At 35.0% G+C, this 23,266-nt stretch overlaps 1 protein-coding gene across 1 annotated transcript; it reads left to right on the forward strand.

Annotated features, from left to right (window-relative positions):
- Positions 1 to 5,320: 5,320 nt before the first annotated feature.
- On the forward strand, positions 5,321 to 22,982 carry LOC131841456 (calpain-A-like). Its single transcript, XM_059189777.1, has 15 exons — positions 5,321 to 5,428; positions 6,014 to 6,175; positions 6,964 to 7,082; positions 8,270 to 8,338; positions 8,813 to 8,947; positions 11,121 to 11,294; positions 12,585 to 12,752; positions 14,266 to 14,379; positions 15,141 to 15,244; positions 15,841 to 15,947; positions 17,109 to 17,290; positions 18,308 to 18,415; positions 19,491 to 19,533; positions 22,195 to 22,329; positions 22,974 to 22,982. The coding sequence occupies exons 1-15, from the start codon at positions 5,321 to 5,323 to the stop codon at positions 22,980 to 22,982; spliced, it is 1,737 nt and encodes a 578-aa protein (XP_059045760.1).
- Positions 22,983 to 23,266: the final 284 nt, after the last annotated feature.

Here is a 23,266-nt window from a genome sequence, read left to right on the forward strand (position 1 = left end):
ACGGCCAGCATTTCTTTTTCAATCTGTGCCCATCTCGACTCAGCCGGTGTAAGTGTGCGCGCCGCGTATGCTACCGGCTGCCCCCCCTGCAGTAAGCATGCACCCAGCCCGCGCGAACTGGCATCCACTGATACAGTAACCGGTTCGTGCGGAGAATAATAACGTAATACAGGGGCGCTGCTAATTTTATCTTTTAATAATCTAAATGATTTTTCATGTACCTCAAGCCACTCGAAAAGTATATTCTTTTTTAATAATTCGCGCAATGGAGATGCAATGTCTGAATAATTAGGTATAAATCGGGACAAATAATTAGTTACGCCTAAAAACCGTTCTAGTTCCTTTCTGTCTATAGGTGTTGGAATATCCAGTATAGCTTTGACCCTATTATTGTCTGGTTGCATCCCACTAGCACTAAAAATATGACCTAAAAACGTTACTTGTTTTGAACCAAATAAACATTTTTCTTTATTAAATTTTACACCGTTTTCTTTAGCCCTACGAATTACCTCCCTTAATCGTGAGTCATGTTCCTCACGAGTTTTACCCCATATTAATAGGTCGTCTATGTAAACTTCGACACCCTCAATTTTAAATATTTTATACATTTCATTATGGAATATTTCCGGAGCTGAATTAATACCAAACGGCATTCTTAAAAATCTATACCTTCCGAACGGCGTGCTAAACGTACAAAGCTTAGAACTACAATCATCCAATTTTTGCATCCAAAAGCCCTTCTTAGCATCACATTTAGAGAAATACTTAGCTCCAGACAGATTACTAGCAATTTCGTCCAGTGTAGGCAGCAGAAATTGACTTCGTTTAATAGCTCTATTTAAATTCCTAGGATCCAAACATACACGTAATGACTTATCAGGCTTCTGTACTACTACAATATTCGATACCCAGTCGGGGTTTGGCCCTCAGGTTGGGCCCTCTTCTTTAATTATTATATTTTGTTTTACCATGTTATCAAGTTCCTGTTTTAATCTAGGACGCAACTTAATAGGAATTTTACGGGTGGCATTTACCACGGGCGGTACGGTTTCGTCGATAACGATTCTACAAACAGACGGCAAACAACCCATACCTTGAAAGACTGACTCATCAATGTACATACCGTTTACAGATAATTCATTAGACCGCAATATTAATTCTAGACATACACACGCCCTTAAACTTAATAAATTATTGCAGTTAACTTCTAACACATAAATTCTTTCTTTACAACTACGTTGTTTATATTGTATCATAGCATCGAAGTAACCAATCACGGGCAATTTATTTTTGCTTATTTCTCTTAATACTGTGGCACACTTACTAAGTTGACATTTCTTAAATCCTGCATTATTATAAGAAAATAAAGACATGACAGACGCATCGGCGCCACTATCTAATTTAAAGTATAAGTTTACACCATTCACTATAACATTTTCATACCACGACTCGTACTGTTTACACAAAGTGTCTATACTAATATTATACAATAACAACTCATTATTCTCTTTGTACTCAGGGGTGTCAGTTACTTCTGTCACTTCATGTGTAAATTTTATTTTACAACATTTCGCGAAATGACCGATTTTATCACAACGATAACATCTCATTGAAAAAGCCGGACAGCGATCACTAACCTTGTGCAGTAAATTACATTTAGTACATACAGGTGAACCTGTATACCGGCCGCGGCCAGCCGCTCCGTTGTCACCGCTGCGCCACTGCGGTTGTAGTCCAAACGCGCGCCTCCCCGACGTAGCCAGCCTCCCATCACCGCCGCGAGTCCTGACATTAGCACCTGGGTTGTACCACTGGCGTTGTGCTGAAGTAGTCCTCGTTTGCCTCGTCATCTGCTCCACACTGATGTTCGGTTGTCGACTGCAACACGCCGCTGCCTGTTCTGTAGCACGTTCCGCTGCACGACACCACTGTATTGCCTCATCCAAGGACATCGATGATTTTGCCAACAGTTTTTCTCTCATTTGGGCATCTTTAATTCCACGTATCAACTGAGTTAATATTAAACTGTTTTTTAATAATCCAAACTCACAATTCTTGCTTTTTATTTTTAAGGCACCAATAAATTTATCAAAATTATCTTCAGCTTGATATGTTTCGAAAAATATGTGCCGTTCGTAATTAACATTTTTCTTTGGGTCGCAGTGTTCACCAAACGTAATGCATAATTTTTCATAATCAAATTCAATATCCGATATATCTAGTTCTTCAAAAATTTCTCTTCCATATTTTCCAATAACATGCATGAAAAGTGCACACTTCTCCTTTGACGAAGCGGATTCTTTTCCAGAAGCAATTAAGAAACAATCGAATGCCATTTTCCATTCACGCCAATTGGTCGCCATATTCCCGTCTTGTTGCATCGGTGCCGGTTGTTGTATCGCCGTAAATACGCTATCATCGCGCCTTGAACTCATCTTTTCACTTGTCATTATTCACACAAGATGACCATAAGCAAAACAATATTAATATTTTTTAACTTTACTAAAATTAGTTTTCACACCTGACACCATGTTGTATGTGTATCGAATCAAACAACGTTTGGATGACAACTGATTTATTTAACTAATAGACCTACCTTCAAGTTCTACAATAATAGTTATATGTTAATGTACAACATACCCACTACACTAGGATTGTTAGTAATGTGGATTGATGATCCCATAGCTAGCAATGTACCATGTCAAGTTGACCTCCATGCGGTATACCTGGAATACTGGAGATCTTATATCATGTTCATCCTAATATCCTCCACTGGTGTCCCGCCAGCGTATACTGTTAACGCAAGCAATTGAACCATTCTATGATCAACCAATAAAATAAAGGTTATGAGGAACGCCGCGTGGAAGTCGATCAGACGAAGTACATTTTTAGCAATGATCCACTAGTTCTCCATTATTAACAATACTTGTACTTCATGATAGGATGACGATCAAGTCAGTCCAAATTAACTTATCTTGGATGAATTTACTAGATTTTATTTCACATTTAATCCGCTCAATTTCCTCAATCGCCACAAAATCCCGCAAAATGGGGAAATCCTTCATTGCAGTCTATACAACGACTTATCCGTTCTGTAGTCTATACTGACACGCCGCTTCATCTAATATTTATTTGAACATGTTATGGATATTATCAATTTGAGGGGAAATCCCTATTCTGTCGACCCGCCTATTCTATTTATAGGTGTCCCAATATTTTTTTTTGTGTGATATGCACTTCACTAACCGTATATTATTATGCTGACGGGGCATCAGTGGAGGATAATACGATTAATATGAGCAAGCAGCCAGTTCAAGTCTTACTCACTCGCGGATAGCTAATGTCATAAGGAGTATATTAGTACATAAGGCAAGAAAGGAAGTGATTAACGAGATGAATGCAACTGAGATGAACGGCAGATAAAAGATAATTGTTACGCTGATACCAAATCATAAATAATAATAATATACATTCAAAAACTGTCAGATATATATTATTAGCGAATTCTGTGTATGTATTGATTACGTATCGTATCGTATTAGATATTTGAGTTTATTACCCCGATTAGATATTTAATGTTGTACTAAGTGCAGGGTGCCTATAGACATTTCACAACGAATTGTCATTGGGTAAGTACCTACGTCTAATGTGTTCTTTTTTATAATTTAAAGTTTTATAATGTGGCAATTTAATATTTTTATTTTTAAATAATAGTGATTTAAAAGTTCGTTATATTTTTACAAAATCACAGATTCATTTTTAAATTCAAATTAGGGAGAAGAGTGACAACCAGTAAGATCAAACAATCATAATATACATTTATTAAGCCAATATTATTGATATAATTTTAAAAAATATTGATTTGCAAGTACATTATATTTTTACAAAGATACAGATTTATTTTTAATTCAAATTAGAGAGAAAAGAGTGATCACTAATAGTAAATATATACATTTCTTTAGCATATATTATTTACATTAATTTCATTATCATGCATTACAAATCAAATTAAATTGGCGGCATGTATACATGTACATACATGTTCATATACAACGCAGCCACAACATAATGTAATAAAATAATTAAAATCCAATATGCTACTATAAAGTAGTTACTAAAAAAATATTTGCTTGGACGCCGCTCAGTGTATTACTGCTGCCTCAGATTTTCAGTTTATGCCTTAGGGTAAATAATAGCACATAAAGATACACACACCAAAATCTAGTAACTTAATATTTGTGACTGAAATCATGGTTGTGGAAACACGTATAACAAATCTTTATTCTTCCTAAAGTTGCGACCACTGCAAAAAACGCAGATAAGATCTACGACATATAATATTGGAATGTTTTATATTAGGGTAATATTATATATATTATATTATCGTAATATATAAAACATAAATTAATATTTATATAACTAACAGCATATATTATTATGAATGTTTTTTATTTGAATGCATGGTTTCTTTATTCATTTATATATGACTTCGTCATCAATACCATAAGGATGCTCTAGTAATAATAATGAATAGGTAACCTACAAAAATCTATTTTATTGGCTGTAAGGTAATTTCCAGCGCTGTACCTAATACTAGGTAAATAAAAAAAATATTTTAGCTTCCGAAGTGGATTCAAATACGATAAGAGTATCACATTGTTGAGTATTTACTCAACAATGTGTATCTACATTTCGTTGCTGAGTAAATTCGGTTTACCATGACTATGGTGGACAATGCCACTGACTGCTCCACCTGGTATAACATTTGTGTATTTTTTTTATGGATGATAATCGAATGGTGCACTCGCCTGCGCGAATAGTTTACGTCGGAGCGGAGGAGCACCAGTTCAAATTCAAAAATCATTTATTTACGTAGGACATTTTAGCCGCTTATGAACGTCAAGTTTTTACATTATAATTTTTTTTCCATACCGTCAGTGGAGGATGATTAGATGAACACGAGGTCAGGTCAGCTGGCTCATCGTGGCAAATTCACGTGAATTTATAACGAAGAAATATATTCCAGGGGGAAATACGTGGAAGTCAACCTGACATAGTGCATTGCTAGCACTGGGGTTACTAGTCCACATTACTAACAATTCCCTTCCCCCCTAATGAAATTATTATTATGTCAATACTAATTGTGTATATTAATTTCAGTTCACACTACAATTTAAAGATCATCAATTGGGCTGAAATAAACGACATAACAATTCTAAATGTTAAACTGCTATCATAAATAGACATTGGAAAGAGTAAAATTTCGTGAGGTGATTTGTCAGGCGTATCTATACAGCGTTGTATAAATACAAAAGTGACCATGTTACATCTACTGTCAGTGTCTGAAAGTAGGGACCACAAATTAAATTTAGCGCCTGGATACAAAGGGAGTAAGATTTACACGCGTACAGGCCAGCAAGTTTTTTGGGTACGTGTTTTATTTTACTTGTACATACTTTAAAATTAATGTTAGTAATTACACTTAATACTTTAAATGAGAAAGTCTGTTTCTTTGTCTGTTTACGACTAAACTGCTGAAGGATCTACAACCTAATGGCTAGATAGGTTAGTCTAGCCATTTGCACATCTCTCTATTTTATATACATATATTTATGACTAGCTGTTCTCGTGACTGCGTCCGTGTAGAATTTAATTTAAAATAAAATTTGTCTAAGTTACCTTATTACATCAGCTACCTGCTAAAAAAAGTTCGTCAAAATCGGTCCAACCATTTCAGAGATTAGCCGGAACAAACAGACAGGCAGACAGACAGATAAAAATGATAAAAAACGATATTTTGATGTAGGTACCGTATTTATATATGAATATAAATATGCATATGAATGCATGTAGTAAAAAACGGTTATTTTAATATTACAAACAGACACTCCAATTTTATTTATATGTATAGATATACCTTTTGTGGTTATCTACGAATAACAGCCCCCTTCCCAATTAGTTTGGTGCTGCGTGAATTATCCTAGGTTTTTTAGGTTTTTTATTATTTTCATAGCTTGGCGAGGTTCGATCGAATACCGTATGTCAGGACTACAAGACCATCAAGTATGACTGTTTAAAACAGAAAAAGCTATTCGAAGATCCCGAGTTCCCTCCTGTCGATGACGCTCTGTCCGAAAAGTCGCCTGATGAGCCAGTTATTTGGCTACGACCTCATGTGAGCATCTATTCTTCTTAATATAATATTTATATATTTTTTCTGTATATTATAACGGATATATGTATATTTATGTATGTATTTACAAAAAATAATAATATCTAAGTATTTTTATCAGTTGTCTAGTACCCATAACGCAAGCTCTGCTTACCGTGGGACTAGATGGCACTGTGTTAATTGGTATTTATTAGGGTATTTATTATACCCAGGGTATTTATTATTTATTAAATTAACCGAAATGACAGACAAGTTCTCGGCCTATCTGATGATGAGTGGCAACCCTCGGCTATATACATAAACAGCATCACGGATATCATAGAATTTATGATGTCAGATATACATCTTAAGAGTAACCATTCCTGAGGAGTAAGGTCTCTGTACCCTGTAATTCCACTGCCATATTTTACTCTTTCAACCAGAACATAGTATACAAAGCTATCTACTTGATAAGAATAGATTAGGAAGATGTACCCACAACTGTGGACAAAGTCTACGGTGAATTTTTAAATGTTGATGATATAGGGGTAGAGGAAGGCAAAGAGAGAGGAGAAAAAGAGATAGATAGACTATGTGAAAGATGATATGACTACAAAGAAGTAATGCAACAAAGAAATAATTAAACATACTTATTACGCTGCTTCCAAATCATATTACACAAGGAAAAGGAAATCCTAATAATTAATAATATCTGTTTAAAAACTATCAAATGTTTAAATTTTATTACACAACTTAGTACAAAGACTACCACGATGAAACTTAAAGAGTTTGTAAAATTTATTATGTTTTAGGAAATATGCGCCAATCCAAAACTATTTGTGGAGGGCCTGAGTCGCTTCGACATACGACAAGGAGATTTAGGAAATTGCTGGCTGCTTGCTGCATTAGCAAATCTCACAATGTACAATTAGTAAGTTTTTTTATTTCATTCGAATTGAAAACATATATTTAAATATGGTAGGATATATATACTAAAACACGAAACAATCAACATGGTAACACTACTCACTAATTACGCATAGTCCCATCCAGCAGGCAAAAAACAAATGATTTTAATGTTCAATTAAATTTTTACCTACATTCTTAGTAACTAAACCTATAACTAAAATAGGTGTTACACCGTTTAATCCTTGAACGTATGTACCTACCTCAGAACTCGTATCGTAAATCCCAGTTGCCATAAGACACCGTTTTACAGATTTAATATAAATTTAACAAGATTCCAATTAAAACTGTTCAACTAATATTGAAAAAAAAAAATGGGATATTGCGGTCTCGTTCATGCGATATTATTCATGCATGCAATATCCATTGCGGTGCGTGCAAGTTCTGCTCTTCAGCACTTTTCAATATGGCTGTACACTGCATATGCAACACACTCATACTTTGTGTAATGAAAGAATTCATAATTAGTGTTAGTACTCATACTAGTATTAACATAGCGTATACAACCATGACGCGTTCGCCATACTGCAAATGTGGCGCATTGCGTTTGCGCGGGAAAAGAAAAGACTATAAAAGTGTCTTCTTCTGCAGACGTACCGATTATTTTTTGTGCTCTTCATTATTATTTTATACTATTTATGTCTGCATTTTACTATTATTATAATAAAATACCTATATACACAATAAACCCGAATATAAGTACAGTCCCTAGTAACATAGCTAATAATTGGGATAGCTAACGAGCTGACGGCGCTCCTGATGGTAAGTAGTAACTAGAGTCTATGTACATGAATAGCACTCTGGATATTACGCATCATGTGACGACGTGGTACAGCCCATGCATTGCCATTCCTGAGGACTGATACCTCGCCTACAATTTCACTAGTTTCTTTTTGACCTCAGTAATCTAGCGGTTTAGTACAGCATCGCCTTAAAAACGGTGGTCGCGGGTTCGAGTCCTCACACGGTACAAACATTTGAGCTGATCAGTATGATTGTTTGTATCGGTCTGGTTGTTTTGTTTGTTTATTATGCATGTATTTGCAAAATAAAATATTTATATAAGTTGTCTAGTAACCACTCTGTTTAGTTTGTGACTAACTAGAAGACGCTGTAAGAATTGGCCTATATTATTGTTATTACTTGTTCCAGTTTGATGAAACAAGTGATACCTAGTGAGCAGAGCTTCGATGAGAACTATGCGGGCATTTTTCATTTCTGGTAAGATTTTTTAATTATTCATAAGATAAATACTGGACACTATACTAATCTAGAATACACACTAACCGATTTCTTGTATGACAAACGTGAATGGCACCTACATAAGTACAAAATTAGCTTAAAAAAATCTGTTGAGTTTCTTTCCAGTTCTTCGGTTGAATCTGTATACTGAACTGGACGATAAGGACAATAAATAATACAAAATGTTTATAGTTATATGAATTTTGTGAAACAAAAATGTAAAGTCTCGAAAACCTCTGCTAAATTTTATTTTATTTTTTATTTTTTTATGTTTTACCGCCATGGCAACACTCATATTTGTAAGGCCTCGTTCTAACAATCTTTCTCGAGGTAGTCCTATACAAAGTAGTCGCAATAGGAATTGAACAATCAATAATCTTTCCCCCGATCATTTATTAACTACAATAGCAGTCTGCAGACTAAATGTAATGTATGTATGAAAACACCGTCTAGGTTCTGGCAGTATGGGCGTTGGGTGGATGTGGTGATTGATGATCGGCTGCCAACTCGCAATGGCAAGCTGATCAACCTGCGATCCACAGCGGAGAATGAGTTCTGGAGTGCACTGTTCGAAAAGGCGTATGCAAAGTAAGTGATTATTGTAAGGGAAGTGCTAATTTTTATATCGCATAGTAGACAAACGTGCACGCGCTCACCTGATGGTAAGTGATTACCGCCGCCCATGAGCTCCCGCAATACCAGAGATATTGCATGTGCGTTGCTGGCCTTTTAAGAAGGACTAAGTTCTTTTTTTGAAAGTTTAATATCGTATCGGTTCGGAAATATCATTTTAGAAGGTAATTCCACAATGTGGTTGTGCGTGGTAAAAAGTTTATAGAAAACTGCACGGTGGAGGACCGCCATAATGTAGGTAGTTGTTTATAGGGCGGGGCAACGTCGCCTGAGTCGCGGTGGAATGTTAATCTAATTTATAGACTCAGGCAATGTCGCTCGTAGGTACTCCATATGTTTGTAGTTTTGTTTAAGAATTCCAAACACCCCCTCGTCACTCATCTGCCTGGGAGGTAGTCGATTGAAGAATGAAAATGTCTGTCACTAGATGACGTGATCTATGTGCTGCTATTTATCTATAGCACACATACCCTTAAGTGTCTACGTCATGTAACAAATGTAATGTACAGTACATGTTACAAGAGAGCATTGATACCTATAGCACAGGTGTAATACCTAGTTTAGGTTATCGGGGTTATCATTTTGTATTGCGCAACTTTTTGCCATTTGATTACTTAGAACCTAACTTCAACTGTCATGTATTGCTCCTTTTAACTTTGTAATCTAAGGTCTGTACAAATAAAGCATTACACTTACGTATCTTACTATTATATAGGTTGGCTCTGTTTGTTTGCTATTGTAGTTACCAAAAATAAGTATAGATTCATATCATAAAATTCAAGAGAATTTTAATTTTCAAATATTGCACAGTTATTTATTGCATCCGCTACTAAAGTAGATAGGATATTTATCAAATTGTCTATCAATCATTAAAATTTATTGATAAGGATAGTGCACTGTCATGAATAAGAAAAATCAAATCAAAATCAAAAACATACCTATTTATTTATACATATGTATCTGACACTAAGTGTCAGATACATATAAATAATGTATATATGTATAAACCTAGTTTATCTAAGTGTTTCATCATCTAATTAAATATATTATAAAAAACAACTAAACGTGTAATATTGGTAGAGCTCACTGTACTATGGGAAACAAATATACCTAAAGACCATGGAATAAAAACAAATAAATATTACATCAATCTAAGAAACGAATTAACGAAAACTGGCTATGTGGTTGATTTGTATGTGGTCTAATTGGGAGTAAGAAGTATACTAGCAAATTCTCTACAATCTTCTAAAAGATCTTGGTCTGTATACACTGCAGTAAGGTCTATACTAGAACCTTTAAATTGATAACATTGGTTCAAAAAGGTTTTCAATAATAATTCATAAATAATTTCATAAATAATGTGCTATCCCATATGGATAGGGGCGCTCATGTCACGGCAGTTTGATATGAGTAAGGCCTTTGATACTGTATCACATAAAAAAATAACTTATAACAAATATGTATGGAATAAGAGGATAGCAAGTGAAAGGCTAAGTAGTATAATATATGTACACGTGCGAAGAGCAAAGACCGTGCGAAGCCGGGGCGAGTAGCTAGTAAGTAATTGAAAACAATACGAAAAAACACGACCAGTGAAGGTTAGTGAAGACGTACGCCGGCAAAGGGGGGTCTTTAAACCTACACCCGGGTCACAGTCCCGGGAACTGCTCAGAGTTTCCCTCTCTGTTACATGATGGACCCGGCACCCGTATGGAGAATCAATGAAATACTAAAAAGTTTAGCCACACTTTAGTCCTTGCAACTTCCTAGAACTAATATCCTACGGCACGTGTAACATTTGCAACGCAGCTGCGCGACTTCCAACCGTTGCTACCGGCAGCAGTGCGACACGTATAACTTCCTATATAAGGTCGGAACATTTCCTCAATAAAAACACTACTATTCTGTCTCTCGCATCTATCACTTTAAGCTCCCAGGTTCTCGACGAAGTAGGTCCTAGACCTATACCCTATAGGGACGTGTACATTCATCTCCTTAAAAGAGTATTTTGTGTCTGTACACAAAATACTCTTACAACAGAGAATTTGTATCTCTGTAGACACAAAATTCTCTGTTATAAACACTGACAAGAGAGTTTTATACATTCGATTATTAATTTAAACCATAGATTGCACGGGTCGTACGGTTCACTCAAAGGTGGATCAATAAGCGAGGGGATGGAAGACATCACCGGTGGGGTGTCAGAGACATACTCCATGAAGAAATTGCCGAAAAGCTTTTATAATATCTTGCTGAAGGCCTACAAGAGGAACACACTTATTGGTTGCTCTATCCAAGTAAAGTATAGAAGAATATGCTGCACCTATTATTACTTTTTTTATGTAACCATCGTAAATAAGTGGTGGTGGAAATGGCAAGTTACGTCAAGCCAATTTACTAATATTAGAAATGCTCTCTGTACGGTTGCGTTTCATGACTAAACGACTGAACGGATCTAATCATATTCTTTAGGATATTTATTCTTAATTATATAGAGTTCGGTGGTTTAGCACACAACTTTACCGATTTATGTAAATTATACACATTTTAAAAAAAATATATACATAATATATATAGGTATTATCTATATACATTATGTATGTATTAAAAAAGTGTATCTAAGTATTTCTATCAGATATCTTACTAGATATCTGATAGAAATATATGAGTACTACTCATAACACAATCTTTGCTTAGATTGGGACTAGATGGCGCTATGTAAATGTGTGAGTGTCTGGGGCAATTATTAGATATTGTTATAGGTGACGACTACCACTTACCATAACAATATAACCTACCTTTCTCTATTCAAAGCTTCTATTTCAAGTTTTAAAAAATGTAATTCTGAACAACTTTTATTTAAAAGCCCAACACGCAAGTTTCTTACTCGTTTCGCTCGACCGTTTAAAAGTGCATTTATTAAGTTTATTTGAATAAAGATTATTTCTATTTCATTTTATCGCAATAATTGAACTGTTAGCGTTTGTGTTTTATTTTACTTAAGATTTTAGTGCGCAATAATGAATTTCATTATTATTATATTACAAAAATGAAATAATAATAATCATTTATTCAGCATCATAGTACAGAGTAAAAGAGAAAACTTAAAAACTAATATGTCGCTATGAGCTGAAAGGGCCTCCACTCAGCTGGTGCCGCAGCGTATCACTACAGCGCTGATTTTCAGTGGAGCCCCTTGAAAAAAATAAATAGCATTCTTGATGAATTTAAATATATAAAATGAAGAGTGAGTTAAATGTATGAATTATAAGTATGTGTAAATAGAAGAAAAATATATAAGGATAAAATTTCGTAAAAGTATTGATTGAAAGACTTAATTGTGTAATATAGTATAGCTTGAATATAATATAAGTAACATATATATTCAATATATATGTATATATAACTACTGCATTTATTTGCCACGTTTAAGATGTTTGTACTTGGAGTAAATATTTTTTAAAATTATGTTTAAACGATGAAACTGACTGAATAGTATTTTGAATCAGGGTGGTAAATTGTTCCAGCATTTATGTATATTGATATTACTCCTAAGCAATAAATCTGAACATTATTATAACTTCTTGCAGAGTAATTCGGATTCCTATCGAAAAAAAGCGGAGGGGTTGATCTGCTGGCATGCGTACTCTGTGACATGCGTCAGATTTATTGAGACTAAGAAGTCAGTAAAAATCCCAATGTTGCGTCTGCGCAACCCCTGGGGCAATGAAAAGGAATGGAACGGCCCTTGGAGCGACAAGTTTGTATCTTTTGAATAAATCATGTCATATTTAAGAGATGTACAGATGAAACAAATGGATACAGATGGAACCTTGATATTGTAATAGTTCCCCTTTCACATGAGAACACACTATAGCTGTGTAGTATGTATAGTGTTTGGTGTAATTTATTTATAACATGTATAGTAGTAACGACTCTATGCATTTGCGGAGTCTGTATTGTGAAAATGGCGATAATTACCAAAGTAAATGTGTAGCACGACTTAGCTTCTTATTTAAATTAATATAATGTTTAAATACAGTACAAGCTGAAAGGTTTTTATTTTTCATAAAATATTATTACTACATCTAGGTAGATATAGTGAATTATGTACGGTAGGGTCAAATAGCCGGTTTAACGACCACGTCTTTTCACGTACAGTTTGGTGAAAAATCTCCATAATAAATGTATATATTTTTATTTTCTACGAATTAAATAATATATTACCGTCAACGGTAACCGTTCGCCAGCATGCTCCGCTTATGCAGATTTCAGTGAAACCAACGCACGCCACCTAGTTTGAGTAAGATAACCACCACAATATATTATTGATTAATTAATATGATTTATACTTATAAACTTAAAGAAAGTATATAAATAATAAAGATTAAATCTGATTATAAGTACGATATAAAATGTATGTTCTAGAATTTTGATGTAATCATGTTTATTATTGAATACAAGATATAAGTTCTGATTTGAACATAACACTCCTAACGACCTACTACTTTAAAAATAGAACCAGTTCGGTTCAGACGCTCGAATTGAAAAGTACATATAAGTGAAAGAAGAAATATTATTATATATAAATATTATTTGTTACGGAGCGGCAGCAGCAACGATACGCGACAGTCTTCGTGTATCGTTGTTTTGTATTTTAATTTTCAAATGGTAAATAGGTATTTTGCATTTGACATTTAAAATACAAAACGCACAACTATTTGGTATTTTGAAATACAAATATCATCATGGCATGGTTCAATGAGAACACGAGTAACGGTGTAATATTTTCCACACTTACATCTATTTTCACAGGTCTTAGCCTAATACAATAGTGCAACAAACATTATTTTTTTTAATTAATTATAACTTATAATAAATAAAGCGATCTTTGTGAACTCATTCAGAGAACAAGAAAATAGATCTATTTGCTCCTTTATATGGTTTAATGTACGCAGTGCTCTTGTGACCGGTGCTTTGCCTATTAAGTGCGTGGTTCCGCGCGGCACAGTCAGCAGTGGCGGTCGGCGACGAGACCATACATATTTGTCCGGAACATAGAACGCCACACAACTCAACACCTGGCTGTTGTTAATTTTACCCCTATATATATTTGCATGGTACTTAGACGAATACTATCGTGTACTAGGTGGGCCGTCATCATGTTTGTCATTCTAGTTCATCATCATCATTATTTCAGCGCGGAAGATGTCCACCACTGAACAATGGCCTAGTTACAAGTAAAAAAAATTATAGTGGTTAATTGATTGCAGGTCCAAACAGTGGCAGTCCCTTTCTGATGAGGAGAGGCAAAAGGTCGGGTTGGTCGTTGATTCCGACGGTGAATTCTGGATGTCATACCAGGATTTTAAGCATCGTTTCACACAGTACGTGCTTTTTATATGATTATAACGAACATAGCTCACATTGTTAATTATAATAAACCTGCCCACAACCAGTGGCGTAGCTACTTAGGGGCTAGGCGGGGCAGTGCCCCTGGGCTCTCGAGCTTAGGGGGCCCTCGAACTCTTACCAGAAAGTGTTGATCGAATTGAACTTTTGAAAAGTCTCTCATTTTCAAAATAAATATGACAGGTTGCAACATTTTATCATGGCAACTCAGTTGAGAGAAATTCGAAAGTCATTCCTTCGGAATTCCCCTAAATTCTTTCTGTGGATTGGCAGTGTTGTCAATTTGACGGATAGCGATATGTGCGTATTAATAAAACTGTAATGTTATTGGTTTGCTCTAGGGCCCTTCGTTACCTAACTAGGCCACTGTCCACAACTCGTCCGTTCCGTTCGCGGGCTGCTCGTATAATGCCGGTGACTCGGCGTTCATAGGCCGCCATCTTGAGACCCACTACTCTCGAAAAACCATTCACCCATTCATTTGTGATATGAAATGAGTGAAATCTTGACAGCCTCGGTGGTGTAGTGGTATAGCATACCGCTTTACTATCCGATGGTCGCGGTATCTATTTCTCGCAGGGTACACACATTTGTATTCATGAGTTTGTATCGGTCTAGGTGGTATGTATGTTTTGTTATTGTAAGCTATAGTACTGTAATAGCTAACTATTATTACTAAATAGTTGATGATTGTTGAGTATATAATTTTGTAATTGTTAAGTAAAATTGTTTTCAGCGTGGAATTATGTAATTTGAACCCCGATTCGTTACATCTAGAGGATTTTGAAGAGGAAATCAAGAAATGGGAGGTAACCGTGTTTGAAGGACAATGGACCAAAGGTATTAAGGGGGAACATAGTAAAACTTTTAATTATTGGCCCGTCCATAATTTTCGTTTCCATAATTTTTGTCACGGCAATTTAAGTAAATCTTACCATTTATATATTTATTATTGTAACTGGAATAGCAAACAAACTGATTAGTGAAATAATAAGTATGCGTAACCAAAAGAAAGTATTTTTTGTGGACTATTCTAATGCTGATGGCCGCAGCTGGCCTTTACAGCTTCTCCGGTGAAGCTGTAAGTGACGATAGGGGGCGAGTGCAGACAGCACTACAAACCCGCGGAAGGACATATGGAGCGGCTGAAGGCCAACTCCCGCCTAACGGATACGACTTTTAGAGATAAGTCCTCCTTTTCTAACAAAATTTGTAACATGTATTTGAAATCTTGTATCTAAAAGTACAATAAAGGATCTTAATAATATTATAAACGAGAAAAATTATAAGTATGGATGTTTGTTACTCTTTCACGCAAAAACTACTGAAAGGATTTTGATGAAAATGTACAGTAATATAGCTTATTTATATTGATTAATTCGGGTGAAACCACGGGCACAGCTAGTACATATATTCATGACCATTTGCTTGTACAGGCGTGACTGCGGGCGGATACCATGATATGCCACATTTCCATGTCAACCCTCAGTACATCATAAAAGTTGTCGACACCGATGAAGAAGATGACGATGACTTATGCACGGTTAGTGATTTTTAATGATGAGTATGGTGCACGCGGTTGTTCTAACGGTATAAGTTGGCGCATTAGTAGACCATAATACGATGAGCATGAGGTCAGGTCATTTAGACCCTTGTAGCTTATCTATATTAATATATATATAAACATATATTTATATATATAAAGAGCAGTGATGTTCTAAACTAGTGTTTTTCTCCCTAATTTAGCACTCAATAATAGGAGACTAACAAGTAATAGAAAAAAAAGTGAAAATTTTTCTCCAAATAAATTTTCGGAAACGTCATACACTATACATAGCTATGCACGCCACTTTGTGTATTCATATATTTTTAGGCGCCATCTAGTAATGATAATGAAAGGACAACAATAAATAATATATATATGTATAATAAATTAATTAACGCAGCGCTTTACTTCTGATGGTGGCGGATCCGATGCCTCGCACGGTGCAAAAATTTGTAGTCATGAGAATGAATGATTGTTTGTCTGGATATTTTCTATGTATATTATGTATGTATTTACATGAAAAAACCACGTATTTGTAGGTGTCTAGTACCCATAACATAAGTTCTGCTTAACGTGGGACTAGATGTCTGTATGAATTGTATAGGTTACCAATTAATAAAATAATAAGTGGGGAATGAAATAAGAATAAAGAACCTTGAGAATAATATCCCTAAAATTATGGGTGAAATCATTATTTTTAAAATATTGACAATAATAATTATTTTACGGGGATATTTTTTTCAAGTTTCTTTCGTATATGTTTATCTATATGTAACAAATTATTCTGTGAAAATATCATCCTTATTTCTATATTATGATGTAGAAATAAGGATTATGATGTAGAAAAAAGATTGTTTATAAACTTATTACTTTTTTATATGTTCCTCATTATATATTTGGGTTACGGCCACAGATTCGTTTCTTTTTGACAAAAATGCAATAGCATAAATTGGCTGTCACTATATGCTGCCTCATTGAATTTAAAAATGAATATGCATTTTTTTGTATGTATAAACAAGCTTAGTTGAAAAGAATATGATCTGAATTTCTTGTCATTTCTTCATAGCTTAAATGTATTTCGAACTGACGGTACATTTTACATATTATAGTAGTCTATAATAGACCTACACGAATATACATATTTTGATTTGATTTCAGATAATCGTGGCCCTGATGCAAAAGAATCGTCGTTGGAAAAACCTCCAGTATCTAGAAGTAGGTTTCGAAATATATCGATTACCAGAAAAAGGTGTACCGAAACCATTGAATATGAAGTTCTTCAAAGCGAACAAGCCCATAGGACACTCAAGCAAGTCACGCATGAGAGAAATTAGCAAAAGGTTAACGTCCATCTTTTTTAATTCTATTAAACAGACCGTTTCCTATACACCTGAATATTGTACATTTTATTGATCTACCCTTCATGCGTTGTAATTTTTTTAAATAATAGTAATAACCCAGTACAATTCACACATCGACATCTAGTCTCAAGCTAAGCAGAACTTGTGTTATACTAGACAAGTGATAGAATACTATTTTTTTTAAATACATACGTAATATACATAGAAATTATCCAAGACTAGTCTAATACAAGCAACATATTATACAAGCAAAGAGATTCCTCCCTTGCTTAGATTGTAGAATGAACTACCTGCTGAGGGTTTTCTCAGGTGACTACAGCATAGGGTGAAAAACCCTATGGATCCCATAAACCCTAGGAAGGGTATTTTAAAGTTTCTTAAGGATCGGCATTGCCTCTGGCGTCTCAGGCCTTATGCTCGTTTGCCACCATCGTAGTATAGAAAAAGCAATTATATTCATGAATATTTTTTTGTACCATGCGGAGAATCGAACCCGTGACCATCAAACGTAAAGAAGTGTGGTAAACTGGTGACTATGAAGGCCGCCAATTAAGAAGAATTAATTATGGAGAGCGGTGTCAAGCTGTCTAAGCTAGTACCTTGATTTCACTACCATATCACATCTTCAAAACCAAAACACAGGGTGAAACAAGATTGTTAGAAATATGGACTGATGACTTCATTGCTAGCAATCTATAATATCAGATTAGGCCAATCTGATATGGTACATTGCGACGCGGTTCCACTTGGAAACCATCGTGACAAATTCCAGGTGAATTTTATCATGATGGGCTAACTGGCCTGGCTTCATATTCATCTTATCATCCTCCACTGGTGCCACATCAGAGTAAACCGTTAGCGCAGGTGGGTACATCATGTCATCAATAAAAAAACCGAAACACAATGTTTTCTCGCGAGACTACAGCATGAGATTTTTAAAGTAGGGTTATAGAAGGTTTCTTAAGGGTCGTTATAATTCGGGATTTTTCTTTTCAGATTCAAACTGAAGCCCGGATCGTATGTCATAATACCGTATACGTCAAAACCACATGAAGAGGGCGAGTTCCTTCTTCGCGTGTACACAGAAAGTGTTCACGATATGATGTAAGTAACGTTAATTTGATGATTTTTTCAAAATGTGACTGATTTTGATGAAATTTTATATTTATATTCAGGAGGTTTGGGAATAGGTTTTTATACCCCTAAGTATCAAGGTGGCCCACCCCAAAATTTTTTTATCCTTTTTTTATTTTTTTATTATGTGGCATTTAAAATACATACAGGCCTAAATTTTCACCCTTCTATCACCAACCCTTATTTTTAATAGAAATTTTAATTTGTATGGCAATATGTGTATATAAATATGTGGATTTATATTATTTTGTTTAATGCCGCTTCGATTAGCTTGTGTGAGACCACAAATATTCAGAGTGGAAACTTACTACCGTTACGACCTTCTCTAATGGCGATCAAATTCCGACCGTTATTGAGTCTCGAAACACGTGTTGCAATATGGGTGCCTGATGTGATGTGCAATGCCTGATGACGCCATCATCAGGCAATGAATAGAGTTCAGATATAACTTGGAAGCTTAGTGTTGACTGATCAGTCATAATATAAATCCATTAAGTAGTGAAATGGAATTGTGCTGATGTCTGTGTGTCAAGGGTTCTGGTTTGGAAATCATCGCAACTAATTAGTTCTGAATTATCATAATATCATGCTCCACTAGTACCATATACTGTTGGGGCAGGCGGGTGTATCATACAATACAATATAATAATAATAATAGTAATAATCTCAGGACAATTCACACAGCGCGATCTAGACCCAGGTTAAGCTAGCTAAAGCTTGTGTTATGGGTACTAGGTAACTGATACAAATAGAAAACACCCAGAATGATACAAAGTATATTATGAGTATGATACTCATGAATACAAATGTTTGTGCCGTGCGAGGAATCGAACCCGCGACCATCGGAAGTAAGGCGGTGGGCTAAACCACCGAGATCTATATTGAAATATAGGACTGAACAATCGTAAAAATGAATGCGTATAGTAATGAATCTAATTAGACAATGTTTCTAAAAAAATTTATTTCATTTCATATCACCCATTAAAAAATAACGTTTATGATGAAATTAATTAAAAAATGGATAACTAGTTTTTTTTTCTTTCAGAAAACACGATAACGAATTTGGCAAGGTTGAAGTAGATGAAAGGGTGAGTAGTGTTGAAATACAACTCTTTTTTTTCTTCTTTTTTTTCGGACTGCTCTAATGCTATTGGCCGTAGCTGGCCTTTACAGCTTCACCGGACATTAGGGGGCGAGTGCAGATGTCACTCCAAACCCGCGGAAGGACTTATGGAGCGGCTGAAGGCCAACTCTTGCCTGACAGATACGACTTTAGTCTGAGGGCACCACTAGGGGTTCGACCTCGGCTCAGGCCGTCGTAATATCGATCCCCGTAAAAATTGGATGGGGATCGATCGTCCGTCAAGATGCTTGCTATTTGAAATGGTGATCACACATCCTCTCTAATTGAATTTAAAATTGAATCTGCATTTTTGTAATGGATATACAAGCTTATTTTAAAAGAATAAGTGCTGAGTTTCCTGTTAGTTCTTAGCTCGAAAGTACTCTGAACTGACGGTAATAGACCTACATACATAAAGATATTTTGATTTGATATGACATACTCGTGTATTATATTCCGGTTGAAGGGTGATAGACAAGTTTGTGATATTAGAGAGTATGTAGACTTTATATCTCGATCTTCCAGAATGGCATTTGCGATACCATTAACGATAACGTGATATCTGACGTGCGGAATACAACTCATTATTATTTATTTATATATATATTGTTCTTTGCTATTGCTTGTGAAAAGTCGGCGCCGTGTTAAGTTGAAAATTTTCTTTTGGGAGATGTCTCTTTACGTTTCGTAACGAGGAAATTTGAATAGACGACAACATAGACCGATGTTTCTATTAAATGTACATTTTACGAAAAAATAACTCTAGTAACAGTTTTGCATAGTATAAAAGGAAATCGCTTCCATTGTCTGTTCGCTTAGATTTTTTAAATTATGCAACGGATTTTAATGCTGTTTTAGCAATAGATATATATATATACCTTCCTTTTGAATCACTCTATCTATTGCTAAAACAGCATTAAAATCCGTTGCATAATTAATCCGTTGTATATATAATACAAATGTATTATATATGTTATAGTATAGAACAAGCCGGGAAATTCAAAGATTTGTAAAACTGTTGTATACATAAGTACTTCCCATTTTTGTATAGAACAAACACTGGACGCGTTTCCTCTTAAGGGGGTCTTCCTATGTGATGGGTTGAAAAAATCGATTTTTTTTTTTTTCATAAATTGCTCCCTTAACATGTCTAGAATAGGTAGTAAAGGATTTTTTCGAAGTCGTTTTAAAGATACAGCAGGTAAAAGAAAGAGCGGTTCGGAGCGGTGAGTTGGCAGTTGCCTATTGTGTACCGTCGGCTTTATACCTGGCCTCCCTTTTATTAATATATTTGTTTATACAAGTTTAGACACGTTTCTACAGACTTAAACAGAAATTTCTATTGTTACAATATTTTACCGAAGTTATCCAAGAAATTACAAAATTCTACGGATTAGCAATTCGACGCCATCCAGATTCGCTTGAAGATATGAGAAAGGAATGGGCAACGTACTATCACAAATGTTCTTCTGATGAAAACCCTCAGCATCAATTTTGTCCAGAAGGCGAAGACAGTTGGTGTAAATGGCGTAATATGAAGCTAATAATGAATGGACCAATTTCATCACGATAAACCACCTCTAATTCCGCAAGTCCAAGAAGCTATCAAACCGGTTTTCGAAGATTTATCGAAAGACGAATTATTAATTCGTTGTTTAGGAGCAGAGACACAAAACAATAACGAATCTTTGAATTCTTTGATTTGGACTTTCGCTCCTAAACATCTTCATTCTGGTCCCAAAGTTGTTGAAATTGCTAGCTACTTAGCAGTTATTATCTTTAATGAAGGTTTTCAAGGTATTTTAAAAGTTATGTCGATTATGGGATGCCCTGTTGGTCGTGAAGCCCAAGCGTATGTTGAGAAACGGGATGAAAAGCGAATCTTATTTGAGCGGCGCGTAGTGATGTCGTTAAACAAGCCAGGATTGACTTAAGAGCTGAACAATCTGCTTTAAAAGAGTTTCACGAGGAAGAGGAAGGAATACTCTATGGACCAGGCATCGCCGATTGAGAGTAAGTTGATATTTTAATAGTTTTTAACGGACTTGAAACTTTAAACGCGTTTTTCTCAAAACTGTGTTTTTCAAACTTTCCTCCATTGTATCTCAGAAACGGCTGGACCGAATTACTTGAAATTTACAGGGCACACTCAATATATATAAACGCATGAAATGAACTATTATCAATCGAAAATTTTCAAAACTTCGATTTTTTTATAGCAAAAAACAAAAAAAAAACGCCTAAAACTTTTATTTCAAATGTCTATCAAAAATCCAATTTTTTTTATATTCATTTGATTATAGGTCATTCCGTGCTTTTAAGCCTACAAATTAAAACGCCGTTTTTTTTTTTTCTTCAGATAAGCCGATCAGCCGGAATCGTGGAGGAGGAGTGGGAGCTCTTTTTTTCGAGGCGGGGGTGTTCAGAGCGCTGTAACTCTAGTTTGACTGAATATTTTTAGCTGAAATTTTATATTTATACTGTCCAAATATGTGTTAATAAATGATAAAAAACTTGAAGCTCTAAATATTTACTGGTTGTAGAAAAAAAATCCTAAAATATCCCTAAAAAACAGGCCGTCACATAGGAAGACCCCTTAAGACTGTATGGATTTTTGTATAAACAGGTAAAAGATATGCCGGTAGCTGAATTAGACCCGACGTTGAGCATGTTCAATCAAATGGCTGGTAATGACAATAAGCTTGATTGGGAAGAGTTGAAGGCTTTACTTGATGGTCCTTCCAGAGCTGGTGGTAAGAAAGTTATTAATCATCATCACAGTTACTTGAAATTATTATTATATTTCACCCAATTTATATTTATTACTAGCTGACGCGTGCGACTTTGTCTTGATCACATTTATCTTATATATTACATATCAAACTTATCTTATATTTCGCCAAATTTACATACCTAATAGCTTTTTAAAGTATAGCCCATTAGCTTTTAACCGCGGCTACGCTCGCATTGAATAAAAAATATTTGTTTTTTTAAATAAATAGTATCTTTTTTTAATAAAGTGTGCATACACTTTATTAAAAAAAGATACTAGATAGATAGAAATATCATGATGATCAGTTCAGTAGTTTTTGCGTGAAAGCGTAACAAACATGTCTACTATCACATTTATAATACTATCTATTAAGGATTAAGGATATGATATTCTGTTGTATAAGCTATGTTACTGTAAAGTTTCATAAAAATCCGTTCAGTAATTTGTACGTGAAAGAGTAACAAATATCCATCCATACTAACCCGGGAATATCCCGGGATCCCGGTATTAAATTTAGATAATCCCGAAATACCGGGATTATAAAAATCGACCGGGATCAAATCCTCTAAATATAATATATATACAACTAGTGAGTTAATAAATCAATAATTAGTTATGCATTATCCTTGCAGAGAGGATAAAAGATCGAACTAACGGCTCATCCGATGTTGCTGAGTTTATAAATTTTTTATCTTGTTGGTCTTACTCGGAAGAGAAGGGTAAACAGCGACTCCATCGTTCAGCCACACGAGGTATAGTTAATATTTTATATAGTTTATTAAAAATACATTTTGTAGAACTTTTTTCACAATTGTTAGGTAATAAACATTTGTATGCATAGACTGTATATAGAGAGGAGGCATTGTACAGCGCTGCCTGCTTATATCACTGTGGCATAATTTTATATTTGTATATCTACCTGTAG

Source organism: Achroia grisella, unplaced genomic scaffold (assembly GCF_030625045.1).
Source record: "Achroia grisella isolate CSIRO2021 unplaced genomic scaffold, CSIRO_AGI_Agris_v1 utg170, whole genome shotgun sequence".
Lineage (NCBI taxonomy): Eukaryota > Metazoa > Arthropoda > Insecta > Lepidoptera > Pyralidae > Achroia > Achroia grisella.